The sequence below is a fragment of the Coregonus lavaretus genome, assembly GCF_964263955.1.
Source record: "Coregonus lavaretus genome assembly, chromosome: 23".
Taxonomy (NCBI): Eukaryota; Metazoa; Chordata; class Actinopteri; order Salmoniformes; family Salmonidae; genus Coregonus; species Coregonus lavaretus.
This window is the reverse complement of record NC_140010.1, coordinates 23,590,223-23,601,836: the sequence shown is the minus strand read 5'-3', so window position 1 is coordinate 23,601,836 and position 11,614 is coordinate 23,590,223. Positions and strand designations below refer to the sequence as shown.

The 11,614-nt window shown below is 42.9% G+C and overlaps 1 protein-coding gene across 2 annotated transcripts; it reads left to right on the top strand.

Annotated features, from left to right (window-relative positions):
* Positions 1-433: 433 nt before the first annotated feature.
* On the top strand, positions 434-11,114 carry LOC311150573 (uncharacterized protein). Of its 2 annotated transcripts, XR_014615119.1 has the most exons (7): positions 434-638; positions 4,658-4,875; positions 6,918-6,961; positions 7,733-7,863; positions 7,984-8,092; positions 8,420-8,527; positions 8,668-11,114. XR_014615119.1 is itself a non-coding variant. In XM_084188051.1 (5 exons), exons 1-5 carry the CDS (start codon positions 7,229-7,231, stop codon positions 8,737-8,739), a joined length of 489 nt encoding a protein of 162 aa, XP_084044177.1. In that variant the 5' UTR covers positions 7,170-7,228; the 3' UTR covers positions 8,740-8,802. The 2 variants fall into 2 exon arrangements, 1 of the variants encoding a protein (XP_084044177.1); XM_084188051.1 differs by lacking the exons at positions 434-638; positions 4,658-4,875; positions 6,918-6,961; positions 8,420-8,527 and adding exons at positions 7,170-7,324; positions 8,280-8,360 and having other exon boundaries at positions 8,668-8,802.
* Positions 11,115-11,614: the final 500 nt, after the last annotated feature.

The following is an 11,614-nucleotide window of genomic DNA, read 5'->3' as shown; positions in this document are numbered from 1 at the left end:
CAGTCTCTCTCTCTCTCTCTCTCTCTCAATTCAATTTCAATTTAAGGGCTTTATCTCTCTCTCTCTGGACACTGAGATACTTCTAAACATATCTGAGTCATGAAAGTCTAATTTAATGTATTATTATTAAAGATATGTGTAATTTATTGTATTTGCATTGAACTGGGGCTGAAAGATTTCTCAGCGAAGGAGTTACATGGAATATTGTCACAAGCCGTACCACCCTCTCAGGTCCCAGAGCCTGAGAAGGGAGATATGGAGAATTGAAAGAAGGAAGAAGTGGGAGTTTTGTTTTGTTTTGTCAATTTATAATTTTTATTTGGGTGGATTAAGTTACTTTCCCTATCACGTATGGATTTTCTTTTTACCTTGTTTTGGTTTCAACCCGTCCATTTGGTGGCGGCAATACACCTTTTTGGGTTGTAAAACCCACAGAAGAAGAAGAAGAACATGACCTGATCATGTTCACGCAAGTGAAAACGACTGTCAAGCCTCCCGCCTAGTCGCAAGTATTGTGCAAATAAATCAACATTTCGAGCATTACAGAAGGAGATGTCATTTTCAAGATCGCGACGGCCTGTATGACTGCATTTGCGGGATAAAAAAAAGTTCACTCCTCGTTTTGTGCACCTAAACAGGTATGTCGTTTCAATTATTGTTACTGTTTTCATCCATTGTGAGATGTCTGTGTTAATGTGACTTTCAATTATGGACTTTATAGCCTGAAAGAGAAGCAAGAGACGGGAGTTGATGGCTAGCATGTTAACGAAAGGCTAGCTCTGGTCCATCGCACGACAACAACTAGCGAGTTGCCTCTGTGCTCTGTTGCTTTCCATTTATCCTTCCCTACAAAATGTGTTTGTTCCCCCAAATATGTTAAGTAACTGACTGGCTTCAATCTACTTTAGTAACTCACCAAAGTAAAGATCCCAGTAAGCTAAATGAAAATACGTATTTTCCTGACGTTGACATCCCGTACATTTCAGGCGCTGAATGAAAGGTTAGAAGACGTATTGTCCGGACGTCGAAAATTCGTCTTAAACAGATTTCAAAAAGCCGTATTTTCCCGACGTTGAACATGCGTATTTTCCGGATTCTTCTTCTTCGATGAGGTTTAACGGCGGTTAGCAGCCAATATATTGCATTACCGCCACCTACTAGACTGGAGTACAACTCCCTTATAAAGAAATACCCTACCATCTAACACTACACTCACAAATTCTTTAAAAAAGAATAAAATAAAATTAACACCACCCTACTTCTATTTATTCCTACCTCATGCCCTCAACCTGAAAGAATGGGACATTTAACACTCCCTGTAACTCTTCTGATGTCAAATCTCGCACACCCAAATACCTCTCTGCAGCTGCAACCATAACCTCAATTAATAACAATTAATAACCATTGCTATAAATGCTAAAATTCCAATCTTACTGAAACATATATCACTTGTTGGCCTATCGCTCTGTACTGGTACAGATCTACTACTCTCACCACTCCTCCCCCTTGACCCATCTTCCTCTACTTTCTTCACTGCCTCAGCATATGACAACTTCTGCGCTACTCTAACCCTGGAAACCTCAACCTGCCTCTCTCGCACGGACATTTCTGATCCCCAGACCAATGGGCACCCCTACGATTAGCACATACTTTCCCCAATGCTACACATTCCTTTGTCTCATGCCCTTCTGCACACTTCTCACACCTTGGAACCTCCCTCCTACACACTGCTGCCACATGCCCATAAGTTTGACACCTGTAACACCGTAATGTATTCGGCACATAAGCTCGTACAGGATAACTTATATATCCTAACATCACTTTGTTGGGCAAAGACTCAACTTCAAAAAAACAAAAAAACAGACAATGACTCTTCTGTTTGCCCACTCTCGCCACCCTGTTTACGTCGCACCAAACGACTAGCATCACAAACACCGGGAATCTTCCCCTTCAGTTGGTCAACTTTTACATTTACTGCTACCCATGTAATCACTCCTTTCAATGGCGTCCTTTTCTTGAGAGCGAAACAATTCACATTTCTTTCCCCCATTTGTTTAACTCAGAGCGCCTCCTCCCTCTGACCAGCAGAAACACAAACAATTATCACTAGACCACTTCTGGTTACCCTCGACCAATTACACTATACCCAACTCTTTTTTTCACCCACCCTGAAACCACAAATGGATCAGCCAAAAGGCAAGGGTCCACTTTTTCCAAAAACTTCACTCCTACTGTCACAGACTCATCATTATCCTGACCCTTGGTGCAAGCCTCGGGCTCCGAGTACTTCACCACACCTACCACCTCTGATACTTCACCCTCATTCACGTCCATTTCTCCTCCTGTCTTCAGCTCACTCTGCTTACATTTTCTACCATTCTTCTTTAACAAACCTTCTCCCTTTCCCCCCCCCATTTTTAACCGACTCAAGCTCACAATCTTCCTCCCTCTCTCTCTTAGACCTCCTCTGCCTCTCTTTTTCATTCCATTCCTCCTCCGTATTCCAAGTATACGTCTCCTTATGATAATACTGCACTTCTCCTAACATACATCTTGTTCTTGCGTTCTCAAGGGACGCCATTTACGAGGCTCTCCCACCGAATCTTTGTCTAAAGTTACTTCCACCGTACTCCTGGTTCGCACCAGGGGACTCCGGCATCGCTGCCTATATCTCAATTTTCTTATCTTGTTCTTGGCTAACCCGTCCGAAAAGTTCAGCGCTCTCTCGCTTCGCCACCACGAACGTACAGTACACACTCCGTCTTTTCGAATCCCCCACCGGCTGGGGTTCCCGTATATTTTCCGGATGTTGAAATCAGGTATATCTTAAGTGCTGAATGAAAGGTAAAAATATGTATTTTCCATATGCAGCTACCTAATTTACAAATAATGAAAATATGTATTTTTTGGTCATTGATTCTTTGGCCAAATGTAAACTGCTGTACACTGAGTGTACAAAACATTAGGAACACCTGCTCTTTCCATGACATAGACTGACCAGATTAATCCAGGTGAAAGCTATGATCCCTTATTGATGTCACTTGTTAAATCCACTTCATTCAGTGTAGATGAAGGGGAGGAGACAGGTTAAAGAGGGATTTTTAAGCCTTGAGACAATTGAGACATGGATTGTGTATGTGTGCCATTCAGAGGGTGAATGAACAAGACAAAATATTTAAGTGCCTTTGAACGGGGTATGGTAGTTGGTGCCAGGCCTCATCACTCCAGAGACACCGGTTTGTGTGTCAAGAACTGCAACTCTTCTGTGTTTTTCACGCTCAACAGTTTCTCGTGTGTATCAAGAATTCACATTTCTTGCAACACATAGCAACACCCACCCGTAGTCTGCGCTCCAGCAGGTATATCTCACTGGTCATCCCCAAAGCCAACACCTCCTTTGGCCGCAATTCCTTCCAGTTCTCTGCTGCCAATGACTGGAACAAATTGCAAAAATCTCTGAAGCTGGAGACACTTATCTCCCTCACTAACTTTAAGCATCAGTTGTCAGAGCACATTACCGATCACTGCACCTGTACACAGCCCATCTGAAATTAGCCCGCCCAACTACCTCATCCCTATATTGTTATTTATTTTGCTCATTTGTACCCCAGTATCCCTATTTGCACATCATCTCTTGCACATCTATCATTCCAGTGTTAATACTAATTGTAATTATTTTGCACTATAGCCTATTTTATTGCCTTACCTCCATAACTTGCTACATTTGCACACACTGTATATATATGTATTTCTGTTGTATTTTTGACTTTGTTTTGTTTTACCCCATATGTAACTCTGTGTTGTTGTTTTTATCGCACTGCTTTGCTTTATCTTGGCCAGGTCGCAGTTGTAAATGAGAACTTGTTCTCAACTGGTTTACCTGGTTAAATAAAGGTGAAATAAAATAAAAATAAAAATAATGGTCCACCACATAACTGTGGGAATCATTGGAGTCAATATGGGCCAGCTTCCCTGTGGAACGCTTTCGACACCTTGTGGAGTCCATGCCCTTATGAATTGAGGCTGTTCTGAGGGCAAAAGGGTGTGTTTCAATATTAGGAAGGTGTTCCTAATGTTTTGTACATTCTCAATTAAGTAAGCATTATATCACAATCATAATTGTTCATGCCTTTTAATAGGAAAGGGGAGCCAACTGAAGATTGCAACAAAATATTTATTGCGCCCATCTATCACACTTATATTACATTTTTCAAAAGCTTTAAAACTGGCAGCGATTATGTTCAAAGTAGTCCAACATACAGAATTAACCAACAGACCACTTCAACTACAATAGCATTCTGAGTAATAGGGCTGGGAATTGCCAGGGACCTTACGATATTATCACGATACTTAGGTGCCGATACGATATGTATTGCGATTCTCACGATTCTATATGTAGGCCTATTGCAATTCGATGTTCCAAACATTTTGCTCACCATATGTCTACTGCAGAGGTACAAGAGAGAGCCATGAAAAACAAGTTTTGATCAGTCATGGAAATAAAAGTACTAAAAACAAATTGGCTCCCTATTTAAAAAGAAGATGGAAAACAAGCTATGAAGGAAAAACACTGGAGTTTTTGTGCAGGTACTTGTTTGAATAGCCTGTTTGCTGCATATTAAGCCTATGCTCTTATGACAAATAACTGTCCTTGCAGGAGGCTGATAAAGAAATCGCAGTGCTACCACGTGACAGCTGCCCAGTACGAATCCGGAATAGATTTGTGATGACCTCAAGACCGCGGAGGGGTCAAGCGCAGGTGGCATCTCAGTCGCATCGTCTTCTGTCACCTGGCAGACCATAACCAGATGTCTGGAATTCATCGGGTCATGTGGTGATTGATGACTCGCAGTGATGTAGTGGTCACTGTCCGCAGTGAGTAAAGTAAAGCTCCCTATACCGCTAAAAAGTGGGTAAACACTTGTGCAAAATAAAATAAAATGCGTAAACAGCGTTTACGTGCATTTACACTCTATTACACTACTGGTGATTAGGATACTCATTGTCGTACGACTGGAAAAACACAGTACTCTATGCTGTGTGAACTCTGTTTTCTTTTCCACCCCACTTTGAATTATGTACATTGAAGGTTGCAACTGACAGCTTAAAGGTGTCAACAGTATTAAAACAAATACAATTATGTATGTATTTATGAATCCTGCCATCATTGCTTTGTCTTTTAATGAGAATCAGTGCTTTGCTGTTTGTGTTGTAAAAAGCCTTATGTCAAGGATGTTTCTGAGATAATATTTTCAATTATAAACTGGGTGGTTCGAGCCCTGAATGCTGATTGGCTGACAGCTGTGGTATATCAGACCGTATACCACGGGTATGACAAAACATTAGTTTTTACTGCTCTAATTATGTTGGTAACCAGTTTATAATATCAATAAGGCACCTTGGGTTTGTGGTATATGGCCAATATACCACGGCTAAGGGCTGTGTCCAGGCACTCCACATTGCGTTGTGCGTAAGAACAGCCCTTAGCTGTGGCCTTATTGCTTAATTAACCATTTGGTATTGCTGAGAGCAGTGCTCAGATATCTGAGGTTGTGTCCACTCCATTTGCCTGTTATCATTCTGGCACAAAAGTGGCTTTTTGACTATTGAATGCAACAATATTCAGTTTGGCTCACACATTTAGCCCTGAGACATTCCTGTAGACTCCTATTGCACCTCAGTGATTTTTCATTTAAAACAAACAGTCGAAGAAGACACGTTTCAGGGGTGAGCAGGAAGATTATGAGATGGAGTTACAGTCGGGATGCCACCGAGCTGCAAGCATGACCAAAAGTACCAACATCTCATTCCAAAATCATGGGCATTAATATGGAGTTGGTCCCCCCCCCCCCCCCCCCCCCTTTGCTGCTATAACGGCCTCCACTCTTCTGGCAAGGCTGTCCACTAGACATCAGGCACTGATGTTGGGCGATTAGACCTGGCTCGCAGTCGGCGTTCCAATTAATCCCAAAGGTGTTCGATGGGGTTGAGGTCAGGGTTCTGTGCAGGCCAGTCAAGTTCTTCCACACCGATCTCGACAAACCATTTCTGTATGGACCTCACTTTGTGCACGGGGGCATTGTCATGCTAAAACAGGAAAGGGCCTTTCCCAAACTGTTGCCACAAAGTTGGAAGCACAGAATCATCTAGAATGTCATTGTATGCTGTAGTGTTAAGATTTCCCTTCACTGGAACTAAGGGGCCTAGCCCGAACCATGAAAAACAGCCCCAGACCATTATTCATCCTCCACCAAACTTTACAGTTGGCACTATGCATTGGGGCAGGTAGCGTTCTCCTGGCATCCGCCAAAACCAGATTCATCCATCGGACTGCCAGATGGTGAAGCGTGATTCATCACTCCAGAGAATGAGTTTCCACTGCTCCAGAGTCCAATAGCGGCGAGCTTTACACTTTACGCTTGGCATTGTGATCTTAAGCTTGTGCGGCTGCTCGGCCATGGAAACCCATTTCATGAAGCTCCCGACAAACAGTTATTGTGCTCACGTTGCTCCAGAGGCAGTTTGGAACTCTAGTGAGTGTTGCAACCGAGGACAGACAATTTTTACGTGCTAAGCGCTTCAGCACTCAGCGGTCCCGTTCTGTGAGCTTGTGTGGCCTACCACTTTGCGGCTGAGCCGTTGTTGCTGCTAGACGTTTCCACTTCACAATAACAGCATTTGCAGTTGACCGGGCAGCTCCAGAAAGGTAGAAATGTGACGAACTGACTTGTTGGAAAGGTGGCATCCTATGACAGTGCTATGTTGAAAGTCACTGAGCTCTTCAGTATGGCCATTCTACTGCCAATGTTTGTCTATGGAGATTGCATGGCGGTGTGCTCGATTTTATACCGGTCAGCAACGAGTGTGTGGCTGAAATAGCCAAATCCACTAATTTTAATTTTCCTCTCTGTCCACAGGTATTTCAATGATAACAATTAAGGAACAACTATAAAGTCTCTCAGTAAGCTATGATTCTTATTTGTCCTCATATATTATGAATTCAATGTTGTTCATAATTGTTAAGGGGAAATATATCTGGATCCTACCACCAGTTGTCTTTTTTATAGATCTTATATCATTGCCTTGCCAAACAGTAGTAATGTTATGCGACAATACCACTGCAAGCCTCTCAAAAACCCAACCCCTCGTCCAAGTTGTGGGAGGCGGAAACAGCTGACGTACGGGATTCCCAGACAGGGCAAAGTTTTGTGGGTGCGCTACGGTTGCCATGAGGGCCTGTCTGGATCCACAACATGCTGGAAAATGGGGCTCTGGTAAAGCTAGGTGGACCAATCATCCGCTTAGTGGATACTACCGATTACAGGTACATTCACGAAAAAAACACAGCGTAAATGACCTTTGCTTCCAAAAGAGCAAAAGGGTTTAAGTAATACCCTTGCAAATGTCCATTCCCTGTATCCCTAATAATTGTGTATAATTAATTATTTGCATCATTGTTCTAAAGGAATTGTATCTCAAAATCGGTTAGTTTCACTAGCCCTCTTCTGTGTAAGTTGTGTGTTTTTGTGTATAACCAACAGCTGATGCTGGAGAAGTTAAAAGGTTTGATTGAAATCAGGAGAACCTTTATCCTTGTTGATACGACTCTAGCATTGGACTATTCTGTCCTTAATAAAATAAAATAAAAAGTTGGACCGATTACATGAAACATGAACTGCTTAGTGAATATGGAGGACGTTTTTCACTCATGCTTATTCACTTTGTTTTACAGGGGTACCCAGGATTTCAAGCCGGTGATGAGCTGCGATCCAAACCCAAAACCCAGAAACTGGACGTAACTGGTGTGTTTGGAATGGCGTGCAGGCACGAGCATCCGCTGAAGTTCCTGAAGAGAGGAGAGAAGTATGTGGATGGGTGCATATGGATGGATGGATGCTTCAGATGTTTAGCTTATGTATAGCTGATGTATTTTAGTTATATATGACATTGGCTACGATGACTGATGTTGAACTGTCATTTCAGGCTTGCAAATACTGTGTTCCTGCTGGGGGACCTGAAAGCAATGCAGGGACCAAACATCACAACGTTTCTTCACTATGACATTGCTTTCCAGCTGAAGCCTCATTTACAGGTAAAATTGATACGTCAATCTATGTTAGCTATAATAATACATTAGATAATGTATTGAATATTAAACCACCACCATTCATGAATCGCTTGATACGGTTTTACGAATGGCTTGAAACAGATTGCTTCATACCTGCTTTGTAAAAATTCACATAAGAACTGCTCCTACACTAAATTCTTTTGACATTTAGAAAAACAGTCCCGATCTGATGGTGGACACCCAATTTGCAGTGCCAGCCTTTCATGCCTATGATCATGATGCTGACTGTCAGGTAATTAATACAATTAAGTATTCTGACCAGATTGTATGCTGGTCTCTTCAACACTGCAGCAATTTTGGAAAGACTGCAGACTAAGAAGACTCACTGTCTGCTGGCCACAATCCATAGGCTGGTCCTGAAGCGCTCTTTCTATTGTGGCCTGGTCAGAAAGTATGCAGGTACTGCAGCCAATTCAGTGTTGTTGAACATTGCATCACACCCTGGCGTATCACTGCTGTTGTTATCTAAGTGTCATTCACACAGTTATTTTGAACTATATGAAAGATTTTCATTACCATTTCTTTCAATTGTTTTTCAGATGGACAAACCATTGCTGTGCGGCTCTCCAGGAAAGTCAGGCGGACCTCGGCGAGAATTAAACAGCAGATGAACGCCTACAACGGAAGGAACAAGTCACCTCAATTCCCCCCAAGACTGGAGTACAGGGATATTCTCCAGCAAGACCATCCAGTCTGATCTCAGGTGTCCAACCTTGGGGGACAGTCTGCTCCGGAACAAGCAGCGTGCAGTGATGCTGCATAACATGTTGTTGTGGAAATTCTACACTATGTCGTGGAAATTACCACTAGGGACACTCCAAGTCAATCTTAAATTAATCATCCTTTATTGTCAGCGCACTGGAGAGGTTCCAACCAACTCAATGCACCATAGTGAACGTCTGTCAGAAGCTCTGCTGGGGCAGTCCCTGCAGTTGTCTTATATACGGCTATACACAGGCAAGTTATATTTGCATGATTTAGGATAATAAATTCATCATTACCTTTGTGTTCTATTCATGTGACCGACCAATACTGGTTCATAACATGTGACAGACCAATACTGGTTCATAACATGTGACAGACCAATACCTCACGAGGCTTCTTCTCTCTAAGCTGAGACCTTGAAACAGAGATATCTTTCGTTCTCAAAACAAGGTCTGGGCGTACTGCCAAATTGCAGATACTGATAAGTGAGGATTTGTCCGATCAGTCACTTGCATGAACATATAAATTGGTTATTAGAACAGCACATGAATAGAACATAGAAATGTATAGAATATAAAAGCACCAACATTTCCATCACAATGTGCCTTAGGGCAGCAGAGGAGAGGCACCTTATTCAGGCAGACCTACACAATGGCCTTTTTTATTGCCAGAGAGAGCTGGGGATTTTTTAAGAGCTTTTCTTGGGCAGTGGGAGGCAGAGCCAACACGCTTTCACCTGGGTGCCTCTTTGCTGCTCCGAAAGAACATGCAGAACAAATGAAAGCTCCAGCAAGCATTTTCAATGTTGGCTGGTGATGGCTCAGTCAGGTCAGATGCAGAGGAGGACAGTGAATCGGAGGACAGTGATTCAGAAGATGACAGTGGTTGAGGAATGAATGTGTGTGTGTGCATGCAAGTTCTATAGGGGCAAACTATACACTGAGTATTCCAAACATTGCTGTGATCACGCTGGACCAGTGTCTGCAGGACGACAAGTCTTACCCGCGAATTTGAGTGAGGAAGTGGCCGGCTGCGCTGACAACAAACTGGGGCTGTGGAGCTGAGTGGTGATCCGAGAGCAGAGGACCGAGAGAAGCATTGGTACAACGCACATCTAGGAGCTTTAGCTCTGTTAGCTCCGTGAAGTAAGGGAAGTGATTATTTCTGTGTTCCCCTTACACTACTCTTTCTCTCTCTGGGACGTTTTGCCACTCAGCTGAAAGCCACTATTGTCGGCAGGTTTCCCTTCCGTCTGTCTCCCTCTCATTCAGCACTGGAGATGGGGCCATCGGTGACGTAGCCAAGCAGAGTCTCAGACCGGGCGCGTTCCAGGACAGGGAGATGTGCAGATCTGGGTTTCACCAGACAGAGACGTTTATTCTTTTATTTTTGTGGGGATCTGGTTCTCGTCGGGCCCTAGAAATCGAGAACCTATCCCCACCCTCTTTATGGTGTATTGTCTGTCTTTCCCCCTCCCTATTTGTCCCAGTAGAGAGTCCGTTAGAGGGGTTGGCAGAGTAGAGCAGGGCCAAGGGTGGGTCCCATGTTGTGTGCAGCACCAGAGTGAGATTGTAGTGTCTTTACCCATTTGTTTGCAGTGCCATATCAGAATAATTCGCAGTGTGTCACTTTTGCATGCCCGATATTTACCTGAGGGAGTAAGGGGGAGGGTAACCTACCTGAGGGGAGGATCTACTTTGTAGACACAGTCCGGGAAATCATATAGTCTGCTGTGGGAGGTGGGGTAACAGGGTCCAGTCCATGTTAACCCATGAATTGAAACTTAAACTTACCTTGAGCATACTTACCTGCCTGGTCTTCTGTGTTGGGGTTGTGCTGGAGAACATTAAATCCTGTGTTGGGTGCAGTTAAAAGGTACACACTGTCTGTGTGGAGTCTGGAGTCGCTAGAGCAACTGGGCCTGCCTGCTCTGCTCAGAGAAAAAACTGAAGGAAATCAAGCTGCAGTGGCAGCTGTCCAGATAACTCATCCAAAGGGCTTTGACTTCTCAAACACAGCAGAAAGCTAAAACAATATGACGCCTTGTGACCTTATTAATTCAGCTACTTACTTAGATAACTAGGAAGTTAAACTTAGGGGTCGCCCTAACGCAGAAGTCTTAGTTTTTCATGCAGGAAAAAAATATAAAACACATAAGAAATATCTTTCTGCGTTTTGTAAATGCAGCTCTAAAATCTGCTCAGCATCAAACTTATTTTATGCTTCAGTTGCACATCTCCACTCAGATGAGAATTCAATAAAGGGCATTCTATCAAATGACAGCACTCTGACTGATGTGTAGCTACTTTTCTCAGGTACTTTTCTCGGTGTAGCCAGCCTACGTTTCTCAGGGAAAAAGCAAGATTAACTTCAAACAAAACATTAGGAAATGTAGCCGGTTACATTCTTTCTATGATAAACATTTAGATTTGAAAAAAAGACCTTGCTTTTTCATTGTAAGCTCATTTACTTGACAATGAAGCGATTTACTGCTGAATGTGTTGCACTAATGTATTTTCTGTGAAGGAAAACTACAGTTGCACGTCCCTGATCACTCTATTGAAGAAAAAAAACAGTGACGGCCAATACGCAGCTGGACTCACCTGCTCCCACTTTCTCCCGTTGTGCTATTTACAAACAAACAGTGACTGGTTCAGCTGTTCTGGGGAACTACGGTATGTAATATACTGTAAGATAATGTGACAGGTAAAATGAAGAATGGGATCTGCTTTATCTCCTAACATATTGCACAAGTTGACTGCAGGTATTTACTTAAAAAGT